This window comes from Somniosus microcephalus, chromosome 21, assembly GCF_052327205.1.
Source record: "Somniosus microcephalus isolate GS21.2 chromosome 21, FLI_Smic_1.0, whole genome shotgun sequence".
NCBI lineage: Eukaryota > Metazoa > Chordata > Chondrichthyes > Squaliformes > Somniosidae > Somniosus > Somniosus microcephalus.
The window spans coordinates 47,422,755-47,436,567 of NC_141007.1; the positions used below are offsets into that span (position 1 = coordinate 47,422,755).

At 38.9% G+C, this 13,813-nt stretch overlaps 1 protein-coding gene across 1 annotated transcript in view; it reads right to left on the reverse strand.

The window, feature by feature from the left end:
• Positions 1-1,711: 1,711 nt before the first annotated feature.
• The window catches only part of mfsd11 (major facilitator superfamily domain containing 11), a 33,670-nt gene continuing 21,568 nt past the window's right edge, over positions 1,712-13,813 (reverse strand). Inside the window, exons 8-13 of the mRNA XM_085963555.1 lie at positions 13,369-13,406; positions 13,194-13,259; positions 12,445-12,570; positions 12,160-12,346; positions 11,124-11,259; positions 1,712-10,917 (exon numbers count right to left, since the gene is read on the reverse strand). Coding sequence (XP_085819681.1) covers positions 10,756-10,917; positions 11,124-11,259; positions 12,160-12,346; positions 12,445-12,570; positions 13,194-13,259; positions 13,369-13,406 — 715 coding nt within the window. The 3' untranslated portion in view covers positions 1,712-10,755. The remainder of the gene's footprint in view (positions 10,918-11,123; positions 11,260-12,159; positions 12,347-12,444; positions 12,571-13,193; positions 13,260-13,368; positions 13,407-13,813) is intronic.

Sequence of the window (13,813 nt, forward strand, 5' to 3'; positions counted from 1 at the left end):
AATCATGATTGCCTTGGGTGTTGGCCTTCCTGACTGAAATGAATTAACCCTTTTTTCAAAGGAGTCAGGACAAGAAGTCATGTACACACTAATTCTAAACTACAAACCACAATTATCACTAAACATTAAACAATTAGTACAGGTAGACTATCCTTTATCTGAAAACCTCGGGACCAGCCGTGTTTCGGTTTTCGGAAAATTTCGGATTTCGGAAGGTATTTTATAAGACTGGGAAATTTGTCGGGGGTGGGTCGGCGGGGGGGGGGGGGGGTCGGGGGTGGGCGGGGGGGTAGGCGGGAGTCGGGGTCGGCGGGGGTTCACGGGGGGGGGGTCGGCGGGGGGTCGTCGGCGGGGGTCGGGGTCGTGCGCACGACTTACACTGACCCTCTGCTCAGCGTAAGTCGTGCGCCACTCTGGTCATGTCGTGCGCACGACTTACGCTGAACAAAAAACCTTCGGTTTTTAGAGGGTTTCGGTTTTCGGAAGTTCGGATAAAAGGTAGTCTACCTGTATATATAAATAGCTATAGACAGGGGTTACTTAGCTATCTGAATAACAATTAATAGACAGAGTTACTCAATGAAATGCATAGAGGTTGTAAAGGCAATAAGTGCATCATTGCACTTCAAGTTTAATTTGATTGCTGAATATCAAATTATAGTTGAGATCAATGTGTGAGACCGATATAAATTGGTGAGATTAATCCAGGAGTAAACTCCTTAGATATCTGGCAAGTTAAAGCATTTGAATAATCTACGTGCTGGTGGTTAGCAATGTTTCCAGAGCTTATACAACTGTGTCCTTATGAGTGGCGTGGTTGAGTTGATTTTCTCACTCCTTCAGACAGTGCTGTTAGCTTCTGGGACATGGAGTTGATGAGCCCCTTCAGTGGCGGGATTATCCGTTCCACTCGGATCCTCTGATCCAGCTTGATTGCACATTCCGCATGAATGATGGTCTGAGCTAACTAGCTTAACTCTCACGTCTAGAGAATGGACAGTGTCCAGATAGGTGAAGAGAGGTTGGTGTGGGAGAAGAAATAAAAGGTGAAGGAAGTTGGTAGAATACAGAGTCCATTTAATTCAGTGACACAGGCCTTTAACCCTGCCTCATGGCATTTCTTTGGAGAGGGAGGCTAAATAAAAGTTATAAATAAAATATTTAAATGATATCCATTTCAGCTCATTTTAAATGTAATTTTCCTTTGAATAATTAGCACAGCATAATTCCAATACTCATTACATATTCTTTAAGAAGCTAAAAAGTGTTCCTTTTTGCTGTCTATAACGCAATGTTATGGAAGAAAACAATCTTCACTATAGCTTGAAAAGCTATTGTCAGTTGCTCAGAAAGATTTGTATCTGCTTAATAATCTAGTTTCTCCACGTTCTAACTTTGGTCTTGTTCTCCCACCCTGCCCCAACAAAGTTGGTACACATCAAAAAAGTAGATTTGTATTATGGAGCTTTATTTTCAATCAATTTCCTGTCTCCCTGAAATAATTTCACCTGCGCAATGAATGTAGGAGCCAATTAATGCACAAGTATAAACTGGAGTATTGTGCCAACAAGAATTTGGTTAGTTGACAAAAATGGCATGGTTTATATTTTAGTGGATTAAAAGTTTCCTGGCTTACAGACAATACAAGTATATTACAATTAAGAATTGCACTTTTATTTTAAGCTTTCAGGGAAAAAAGAGACACAACAACTTGTAAAGTTCAAATGACTTTATTACATAAAATAAATCAAAGTATACTAAATGCCACAAGGTTACCCATGCACTGTTACACGGGGGTTTGCTGTTCAATGGTCGTGTTTACACTCCACACACCAAGAATCATTTTTCAAAACAAACTTTAAGTCTTCGGTCTGAAATATTAAGCTAACTTCCGACAAAGATTTGGCAATAGACCAGTACAAAGACATCGCATGTCAAAAGAAATAATTTACAATATACAGTAATGTGCAACATGGTATAAATTTTAAGTTGCTGTAAAAGCTCAAAATATACAGTGTCTAAACAGTCTCCAGATACCATAGAAAAAAAGTGACAAATCAGGGTCTTATAGTCTAAAGATATTGGTCTTAGACAAGCAGCACGATTTTAAATACCAAGCAACTTTCCTAAACTTAATGTGCATTGTCAGGAACAGTTTGTACTGTAAACGTCCTTGGTCCAACGGGGCAAATGATTCCCATTTTCAAGATCTTCAATATGAAGCACGGTACGTAGCCATTTCCCCCCCCATTGGATTGAATTCAGTGTGAGCCCTACTTTTGAAAGGAACTGGGCAATGCATTTCTCCCCACAAGCATTGCTGGTCTCTTACCCAAACTTAAACTCATCTGACTAGATGTACAGAGTGAGTACAGTTCTAGTTCAACACCAAAGCAAACAAAAGTCTAGTATTCTAATTTAATGCAAGATAAACTAAAATAAGCAGGAAACAGGACATAAGTAAAAAAAGAGAAAGGTTCCTGAGCTTCATCAATCTGCTGCTGTCAACAATCCAACTGGAGAACCGTCTCAAGTTGACACTTTGGATAGGTAAAGCTACTAAATACACAACTACCTATAACAGGTAGGTTGTTTAAGGACCTTTAAATACAGATAGTCTGAATTGTTCCATGTTTCATTTTCTATGTAGTGACTAAAATGGCACTTCTACAACAAACATGTCAGCTTAAGCTCAGTTAGTAACACACTTGCTCAGTCATAGGTTCAAGCTCCACTTCAGGACTTAAACACATAGGCATGGAATTTCCTCAGTGGATACAATCCGCACCCATTCTGCCGATGTCAAGTTGTGCTCAAATTTCTTGCCAATCTCATTAAAATACGCCCAAACGTAAAAATGGGTGTAAATCAGCATGAAGAATCAGGGCCCTAGGAAAGTGATGACTTCACACCATATATTCCTTCTTTACGTATGAAAATTAAAGTTTCAACCCATTTAACCAACATTCATGCACACTAGGCACACGTTTATAAACCTAAAATCAGGAAAGCTGTTCAATTTTTAATGTGACTTAATCTTATGCCATAAAAATGTATTATAAGAAACAAAATATGTAGGTCTCAGAGAGGATAAATAAAAAAAGCTCAAAACATTTCAATAAAACACCAAGAAAAATGACTGAAATTCTTGTCATAATTTTAAAGAGACCCTCTGAATGATCACAATTGCAAGAAACTCATACAGAAGACTCTGTAAATTGGGGACGTGGCCAGTTTTATTGGTGGAGAGATCGATTAATAGCCATGAGAGAGAGAGAGATTTGGACGTATTGTCGTTATGCATATAACTGACTTACGCCCAAAATTCTGTGATCTTTAGGCCACATAATTGGTTTGCGCTCAGGATACATGTCTCTCTGGATGCAAATATGAAGGAAATTCAAGGCCATAATCTGGGCTGACACTACAGTACAGTAGTGAGGAGGTGCCGCATTGTTAGAGGTGCCAGATGAGGCGTTAAACCAGGGCCCCCATCTGTCTGTTTGAGTGGTTCAGGAAATTAAGATTCCATAACACTATTCAAAAGAGATGGGAGTTCTCCCAACGCCCTCCTTCAATCATAGACACAAAAAAAATCCATTCAAGTCACTGCAGTTTGTGGAACCTTTATACATTTACCTATATAGTGGACTGCTTTGGGTCATGAGAGAAGTGATAAGGTGCTCTAGAAATTCAATTTCTTTCTTTGCAAAGTTGCCTTGTGCCTATATTTAACTACCAGTGGGACTGATTTTCAGTTTTAAAATGGATGGAATTACAGGAATACCATTTTTTTTTTTTAAAAATCACACAATTAAACTTAAGTCAGTCACTGTAAATCAGTGGCCCTGTCAGTTACTTTGAGTGTCTAGCATTATCAAAGTTGCCAATAGGCCAACAAGAGTGACAAGCACCAAAGAACTATCAATGCGTGTGTTTTGGGGGGTTTTTAATCTTACAATATTTGTAGCTGGGATAAAATAGACAAAATAATACACCGATCACTGCATTACTTTTTTGTGCAATATGAAAGAATCTTCAAGACCAACAAAGAGATTTCAATTTACATTTTTGAATGAGAATTAATTCTTGCAGACTCCAGGGAAAGAAAGCTAACAAGGGTACAAAGTGACAAAACAGATAGTGGTTTTAAATTTAGAAGATATTGTTCCTTCTCTAATTAGTGGAAAATTGATAAGTTTGAAAAGTTAAAAGCATGAGCACCGACTCAATTTGACAATATTTTGGCTAGGCACTACATTAAGCAAGAAGTTGAGGAATGAAACCAACTGAAATTTCCCTCCCTCGTCCTTTTTCACTAGTTCAGTAGTCATCTAATATGAAAGCCTAAGCATGCTATAAATACTGCACAATATACAAACCAAATTAAAACTGTAATGAGAATTAAAAGGACCGGTCATCAAAAACCTGGGTGAACTACTGACAATGGTGACCAGTTTCAATCCCTGCAGCTTGAAAAAGTAGCTGTTAAAAGACGTTCATTTATATAGCGCGTTTCACAACCTCATGTCTCTAAATGCTTTACAGCCAATGAAGGACTTTTGAAGTGCAGTGGCTGTTGTAATGAAGGAAACGTGACAGTCAATTTGTGCACAGCAAGGTTCCACAAACAGCAATGTGATACTGACCAAGTAATCTGTTTTTTAGTGAAGTTGGTTTGAAGGATAAACATTGGCCAAAACACCCGGAGAATTCAAATAAAAACAGAAAATGCTGTAAATACTCAGCAGGTCAGGCAGCATCTGCAGACAGAGAAACAGTTAACGTTTCAGGTCGCTGACCTTTCGTCAGAACACCAGGAGAACTCCCCTACTCTTCCTCGAAATAGTGCCATGGGATCTTTTACGTCTACCTGAAGGGGCAGACAGGGCCTTGGTTTAACGTCTCATCTGAAAGACGGCACCTCCGACAATGCAGCACTCCCTCAGATTTTGTGCTCAAGTCTCTGGCGTGGGACTTGAACCCACAACCGTCTGACTCCGAGGCGAGAGTGCTACCGAGCCACAGCTATTGCTCTTATAGAATCATAGAATGGTTACAGCACAGAAGGAGGCCATTCAGCCCGTGCCGGCTCTCTGCAAAGAGCACTTCAGCTAGTCCCACTCCCCCGCCCTTTTCCGGTAGCCCTGCAAAATTTTTTCCTTCAGGTACTTATCCAGTTCCCTTTTGAAAGCCACGATTGAGTCTGCCTTCACCACCCTCTCAGGCAGTGCACTCCAGATCCTATCCACTCGCTGCGTAAAAATGTTTTCCCTCACGTCGTCTTTGGTTCTTTTACCAATCACCTTAAATCTGTGTCTTCTGGTTCTCGATCCTTCCGCTAATGGGAACAGTTTCTCTCTATCTATCTGTCGAGACCCCTCATGATTTTGAACACCTCTATCAAATCTCCTCTTAACCTTCTCTGCTCTAAGGAGAACAACCCCAGCTTCTCCAGTCTATCCATGTAACTGAAGTCCCTCATCCCTGAAATCATTCTCATAAATCTTTTCTGCACCCTCTCGAAGGCCTTCACATCCTTCCTAAAGTGCAGTGTCCAGAATTGGACACAATACTCCAGTTGTGGCTGAACCAGTCTTTTATAAAGGTTCATCATAACTTCCTTGCTTTTGTACTCTATGTCTTTATTTATGAAGCCCAGGATCCCGTATGCTTTTTTAACTGCTTTCTCAACCTGCCCTGCCACCTTCAATGATTTGTGCACATATACCCGCAGGTCTCTGTTCATGCACCCCCTTTAGGATTGTACCCTTTAGTTTATATTGCCTCTCCTCATTCTTCCTACCAAAATGTATCACTTTGCACTTTTCTGCGTTAAATTTCATCTGCCACGTGTCCACCCAGTTCACCAGCCTGTCTATGTCCTCTTGAAGTCCATCACTCTCCTCCTCACTGTTCGCTATACTTCCAAGTTTTGTGTCATCTGCAAATTTTGAAATTGTGCCCTGTACTCCCAAGTCCAAGGCATGAATATATATCAAGAAAAGCAGTGGTCCTAGTACTGACCCCTGGGGAACACCACTATATACCTTCCTCCAGTCCAAAAAACAACCGTTCACCACTACTCTCTATTTCCTGTCACTTAGCCAATTTCGTATCCATGCTGCCACTGTCCCTTTTATTCCATGGGCTTCAACTTTGCTGACAAGCCTATTATGTGGTACTTTATCAAATGCCTTTTGGAAATCCATATACACCACGTCAACCGCATTGCCCTCATCAACAAACTTAATCAAGTTACTTAAACACAATTTAACTTTAACAAATCCGAGCTGGCTTTCCTTAATTAATCCACACTTGTCCAAATGACTGTTAACTTTGTCCCTGATTATCGTTTCTAATATCTTCCCCACTAGCAAGGTTAAACTGACTGGCCTGTAGTTGCTTGGTTTATCCTTAGACCCTTTTTTGAAGAAGGGTGTAACATTTGCAATTCTCCAGTCCTCTGGCACCACTCCTGTATCTATGGAGGATTGGCAGATTATGGCCAGTACCTCCACGATTTCCTCCTTAACCTCCCTCAGCATCCTAGGATGCATCCCATCCAGTCCTGGTGACTTATCAACTTTAAGTACAGACAGCCTTTCTAGTACCTCCTCTTTATCAATTTTTATCTCATCCAGTATCTCCACTATCTCCGCTTTCACTATGACTTTGGCAGTATCTTCTTCCTTGGTGAAGACAGATGCAAAGTACAGGAAATTGTGTGATATCCGGCACCGACGGGACCGAGCTGTTGCCGTCCCATCAAAACTGCCGGACAAACCAGCGCTAATGTTAAAACATACAGAGCTTTTGAGCTCCGTATCTAGCAACAAACCCTGCAGCTTCTAAACAGTCGGCCATAGCTTGCAAGCGTCTCTGTAGCTAAGCAACAGCTTTAGCTAGACCTTGCAGAGCCTGACTGGTGGAAAAAAAGCAACGAAAAGAAAAAGAACTTACTGAACCGACTCCTGAATTTTGCCAGTGGATCGAGCATTCCGGACAGTTAACCTCTGGATAAACCAAAGTTTCCTGTACTCATTTAGTACCTCAGCCATGTCCTCTGCCTCCATCCATTGATCCCGAATCGGCCCCACCCCTCCTCTTACTATCCGTTTATTATTTATATGCCTATAGAAGACTTTTGAATTCCCTTTTGTTAGCTGCCAATCTATTCTCATACTCTCTCTTTGCCCCTCTTATTTACTTTTTCACTTCCCCTTTGAACTTTCTATATTCAGCCGGATTCTCACTTGTATTCTCGACCTGACATTTGTCATATGCACTCTTTTTCTGCTTCATCTTGCTATCTCTTTCATCATCCAGGGAGCTCTGGTTTTTGTTACCTTACCTTTCCCCCTTGTAGGAATGTACCTCGACTGTACCCGAACCATCTCCTCTTTAAAGGCAGCCCATTGTTCGATTACAGTTTTGCCTGCCAATCTCTGATTCCAATTTACCCGGGCCAGATCCGTTCTCAACCCACTGAAGTTTGCCTTCCTCCAATTAAGTATTTTTACTCTTGATTGCGCGCTGTCCTTTTCCATAGCTAATCTAAACCTTATGATACTATGATCACTGTTCCCTAAATGTTCCCCAACTGAAACTTGCTCCTCTTGACCCACCTCATTTCCCAGAACCAGATCCAGCAATGCCTCCTTCTTCTTTGGGCCGGAAACGTACTAATCAAGAAATCTTCAGAAATTCTTCCCCCTCTCTGCTCCTTATACTATTACTATCCCAGTCTATGTTAGGATAATTGAAGTCCCCCATTATTAATACTCTATAGGTCTTGCACCTCTTTGTAATTTCCCTGCAAATTTGCTCCTCTATATCTTTCCTACGATAGTTGGTGGCCTATAGATTACACCTAGTAGTTTAATGGCACCTCTATTATGTCTTAGCTCTAACCAAATAGATTCTGCCCTTGACTCCTCCAGGACATCCTCTCTCTCCAGCAATGTAACATTCCCCTTAACCAATACTGCCACCCCACCTCCTTTCTTTCCTTCCCTATCATTCCTGAACACCTTATATCCAGGAATATTTAAAACCCAATCTTGCCCTTTTTTGAGCCAGGTCTCTGTTATCGCCACAACATCGTATTCCCATGTGGCTATTTGCGCCTGCAGCTCACCAACCTTATTTACCACGCTTCGTGCGTTTACACACATGCACTGTAAACCTGTCTTAGACCACTTTGTATTCTCTCTTAGTCCGACCTCGCCTAATACCTTACTATTTCTTACTCTAGTGCTATCTGTCTCTCCCCATCCTTTGTGCACTTTGTTTCTCCTTTCTAATGAAGCACTTCCTAGAGGGGAAAAACAGCTCAATCAGCCTCCAATTCAGCAGTTATGGAAGCAGTGGCACAAATGAGATGCCTCTGGTCACAGTGGATTCAACCAGCCATGTGGGTTGAATGAAAGGTTCCAGGCGCCAGTCAATCTACAAGCCATCTATAATGCTCGTCAATAAATAATGTACAAGCATTGCATTAATACCAACAAAACACTGTACACCAGCTTTCATTTCCACTTAATGCCCATGACTAATTTGTTTGCATTATTCCATCCACATAGTGTACAAGAAAGGTGAGAAAAGCCATCCCTCTAAAACCTATTTTCATCTGAATGATTTCCACTTGTGACAGGCATTAGAAATAATAATTAGCACCATTTAACGTCATAAAGCAAATTACTGTTGGCTAAAATACTAAAGACAATCAGAATATATGAATCTCAACAAGTTCTTGCCAGTGATTAAAACGGAAATGTTCATATGATGATCATTCCACATGAGCATCAAATGCTCCATCAGTTGTAGACCCTTTAGTTTAGATAGGTGCTGCATGTCCTAGCAATGCAGCATCATGATCTTGTCATAATAGCCTGCTAACAGTCTATTTAGAGCAGTTAGTGATTGCTGAGCAAGTACAAAGTAAATAAAGCATTAAGTATATATTTGCAGATGTTAAGAGAATGGAATCCAGTTCTTAAAAGGATAACAGATCTTTTCAGTCCCAATTAGATGTCAGTGATGGTTCTCTTTTTCTTCACCCAATTTGAAAAAGTGTGTCCTGTTCTTGTACATCTCACCAGGAAGAAATAACCTCAGCTCTATTCATTTCAGGGAGACTACAGTCTGGATCATTGTTTCCAGGGGGAAAAATGACACTTCACATTGGACTGACCTTTTCAAGTGTGAGAGTGAGAAGTTAATTGTTACCTCCAAGCTAAGAGGATTTTGCAAAACCAAATTGCACCGCTTTAAGACCCAATCTTAAAGTGAAATTAGCTGGTACCTTCTACCTAGCAGCTGCAGACAAACTGATATAGGGTTTTCTGAACTAGTTTTAATTACAATCACCAACTCATTCGGAAAAGCATTCATTGATCAATTGTTAATGTCAAAATAAATTAAGATTGCACCCAATATATAGGGCAGAATGCTTTTCTTAAAACAAATCCTTCTACAGACTGGCTTTGGTATCTGCAAACACTGCAGTTGTATAAACTGATTAAAAATGGGGTCAAAAATTAACCTTTGTTAGTATAACTCCCCATCAATTCAAACCATGAGTGGTTAAAAAGTAAACAGTAGGAAACAACTTGGCATTTAAATTCTCCTTCATTTCCTTATTCAACTTTAATTAAAAACAAAGTTTCCCTTTTGATTTCTCGATAACTATTCAGCAGCAAGTTGTCCGGGAAAGGAAGATTCTACACTAGATGGATAAAAGAACTAGGTTGCTGACAAACTTGTAACTACTTCAAATACTGAACTTTTAAAGGTACATCACATACTGCAAAACTGATCATTTCTGTGGTTAAATCATCTCAGTTCTAGACATGAAAAGGCTACATTGCCAATTAAAGGATCACAACTGTTATTACTTATGCAAAACATGCATTAATGTGAAAAAGAGAATAAACCAAGCACAACTGGAAATATTTGCTATGTAAAAATATTTAGGTTTGCAGTATATAAAATGTCAACAGTACAAATAAAAATGCCTAGTCAACAAATTTTATAGCAATTGTCAACAGTGCTGAAATGATTTGAAATATTATGCTTTAATTAGTTGGTACTCCTGGTATAGTACCTACCATCACGATGTATATTTAAAAGAAACAATAAAACCGATTATGTGAAGTACCATTTGGTGAAATGGAAATTTTCTCACAATGATTCTCCTTCACTTCAAAAACAGGTCACTTGATTCTCATCCAAAAATACTTGAAATTTCTTAAATGTCTGAGTCACAAATAAAAGCATGTTCGAAGTTAATGAAATCTAACTGTAATGGATCAAATAAAATATCTATTTGCCAAATAACTAAACCTTAGCCCTAAAATAATGCTCTGGGATACTAGCAGGAAAACGCTTATAGCAGCATTTCAGTTCAGAGGAGGTCAATGTTTTAGAATATTCAGATTTAGTTTATTCAGAATATTTCTAGAAGTGCAGAATTTTAATTCTGTGCAGCAGAAATATTTGGTGAATACATCCTACTAGCCCTTCAGTGGCCAGCTTTAGATTAGCTTTTTTTTTTTTTATTGGCTTTATTACATTTCCTCCAGTTATAACTTTGTGTCGCACGAATTTGTTTGAGAAAATGTTATTTCAGGAAAACTAATCATACAGCAAAATTAAAATTCTCAAAAAAGTTACAGTAAAATTGTATTTAAGAATAAAACTAAGGGTTAAAAATTTACATTCCATTGGGTCTTTTAAAAGCTGGTTTCCTGATTAAATGCGATCATAACTGGAACCACGAGAATTCGCTTCTGCCTTCCACTCAACTAGGATGAAAGAGATTGTGCCAAAGAATCCAGCCACACCAAGGATAAGCAGCTGCCACTGGAGCAGTAGATAATTGCTGTAGCCAAACGCAATTGCTGCACTGATAGACTGGAGGGGGAGGAAAAAAGTAACACTCAGTGCAATGCTAAGTAGAAACTTCAATGTATAGGATAAACAAGTTCTTTAACAAACACATTGTATGTTGAACCATTTTTTATGTTGTTAAAATATTGTAAATTACAATTCATTTTATATAACTGTTTACCAGACCCCTTTAGGTCACGTGCATGCACTGGAAAGCTTTTTATTCTTACTTGCACAAACTTGAAGACAGCAAATGCAGGAGCACTTTCTTGGGAATACATAAATGCCACAATACTGAGGAGCTGGGTGTTGAAACAGCTGTCACCTAGTCCCAGAAGGAAACTGCAAGCTATAGCAATAGTTTTGCTGCAGAGCAAAAAGACAAATTATGAGCTGGAAAATTCATGGATGCAAACATAAAAACTCTAGTACATACCAATCACTATAATTCCAGAGAAATTTTAACTGCTGTTTTGTACGTGTTAAAAGACAAGACAAAAGTATCCAATTGTTTTGAAACTAGTTTAGTCCCAATGCATGCAAACAAGTTTAAAAAAAATAAAAAGCCAACCCATGTCTGACCTTGACAGTCAGTCAGAAAAAGGAATCCAAAAGGCAGGTGCTTCCCCACAATGAGGGTTTCACCATCTCCTTTAGATCAGAACAGGAGACCTTCAGTTCAGAGTAGGTCAATATTTTACAATACTCAGATTTAGTTTGTTCAGACTATTTCTAGAAGTGCAGAATTTTAATTCTGTGCAGCAGAAATATTTGGCGAATATATCCTACTAGCCCTTCAATGGCCGGCTTCATGTTAGTTTTTTTTTATTGGCTTTATTACATTTCCTCCAGTTATAGCTTTGTGTCGCACTAATCGGTTTGAAAAATGTTATTTCAGGAAAACTATTGATACAGCAAAAGTAAAATTCTCAAAAGTTACAGTAACATTGGTATTTAAGAATAAAGCTAAAATTTAAAAATTTACATTCCACTGGATTTTTTCAAAGCTGGTTTCCTGATTAAATGCGATCATAATTGGAACCATGAGAATTCTTTTCTGCCTTCCACTGAAAATCAAACTGAATGACAACCCAACTGGTTACATTCTGGACAGGTTCAGTTTACTGTTTATCCCCATGGTCAGTAACATTTCTCAAATAGTCAGTGTCCTAAACGGTTTAATGCCCTAGTCACAAGTATAGATTACATATGCTGCACTTACATTAACCAGAAGCACAAAAGCACAAATCAAAATATATGACTAACCTTGGAACTAAATAAGCAACTCGATTAGTTCCTTCATCAGAAACAATTGGCGCATCCCCTGGCACATTTAAGAATATCATATAGAAGGCTACAACATGACATAATAAACCCAGAAGGACTACGGGGTTTCTGCTATTGCCGAGATATTTGCTGAGGAATTTGTTCAATAAACCAAAAGTTGCACCACCTAAAAATAAAAAATGACAAAGGAAATAAATGCAATTCCATTTAATGAAAGCAGATTTCATTGTTTAATAGCAAATGCAACTGGAAATGATCACAAACCTATGATTTCTCCAACACCAATGAAGATGCCAGATAATCCAACCAGGCTTTTGGCTGCATCCCCAAAGTGATTCGTTGCCCCCAAGCAGGTGCCATAGACCCCACTAAAAAAGGTTAGCTCAATACCTAGAAAGGAAACAATTCAACATTTTCACAGACTCATTCTCTCATGATCTCATAACTCTATGTTGAAACGCGAGTAATTTTATCAGTTCTGCTTCCTCACATTAACGGCCAGCAGTCAATTAGCTGTACCACCAGACAGCCAACTGGCAAATTAACAATACCTGCATCGTGCAGGCTAGGTCCACGTCACTTCAGAGCATAGCGACACCAATCACGAGAAGTGCAGAGCTGAGGATATGCATTCTCCAGAGGTCAGTTACGCAACAGGATGGTAGACCCAAGATAAGTTTGCTCTTGCCGGGTATATGGTGAAGTTTTAAAATAAACAGGAACAAAACATTTGTAATCCAAAAAAACTGTAACCGAATCATCCTTGAAAATTTGTTTTTATTTTTAGCAAATGCATTTTTTGTGGGGTATAACTTCTTCACAGTATGATCGAAAAAATAGTGTCTTTCATCCTGTAAGAACGAACATTTTGAAAAAGGTATTTTAGGAATTATTCTGATGTACGACATACAAAAAATAGAAGATTAATTTAAAAAATCAATTTTTGACAAGAGAAATCTAGTATCCACACAAACTCCAATATCTGATTTATGAGGCTTGTGGGAGGATCTCACCTGTGTAAGCAATACAAGCACTTAGAAGTAGCATTTCTTTGGTGAAGAATATATGGATTGCACTTTCTGTTATAGAAAGAAAATTGCTATTAATTAACAATAAAAGATGTGAAGGCCCTCTAGTAAATTACTGTAAACAGGCTAAGTACACATACACACATAAAAGCACACTTACTAAATGCATCTTTTGCTTGTGATAGTTGTCCTCGAGCTCTGTAAACAATGCAAAACAATTTACTAATGATCGTGGAAATCTAACTGCTACCGAGTCACATAGAATTAGTGATAAATGTTTAACATTTAGTATTCAGATTAGTAGCTGCTTCCAACTGGATCAGTTCAACTGGAGCAGGGCTCTTGTCCTGTACATAGCACAAGACTGCATGATTACAAAAGGTCACACTCACTCGCTCAGTATAATTATGGATACATTTTTAGCAACAAAAGAGAGGTGAAAGTCATTGAATTTCTTTTCAGTACGATAGCAAAATACTACGGATGCTGGAAATCCGAAATAACAACAGAAAATGCTGGAAAAACTCAGCAGGCCAGGCAACATCCGTGGAGAGAGAAATAGAGTCAACGTTTCAGGTCGAAACCCTTCGTCAGGACTGAAAAAA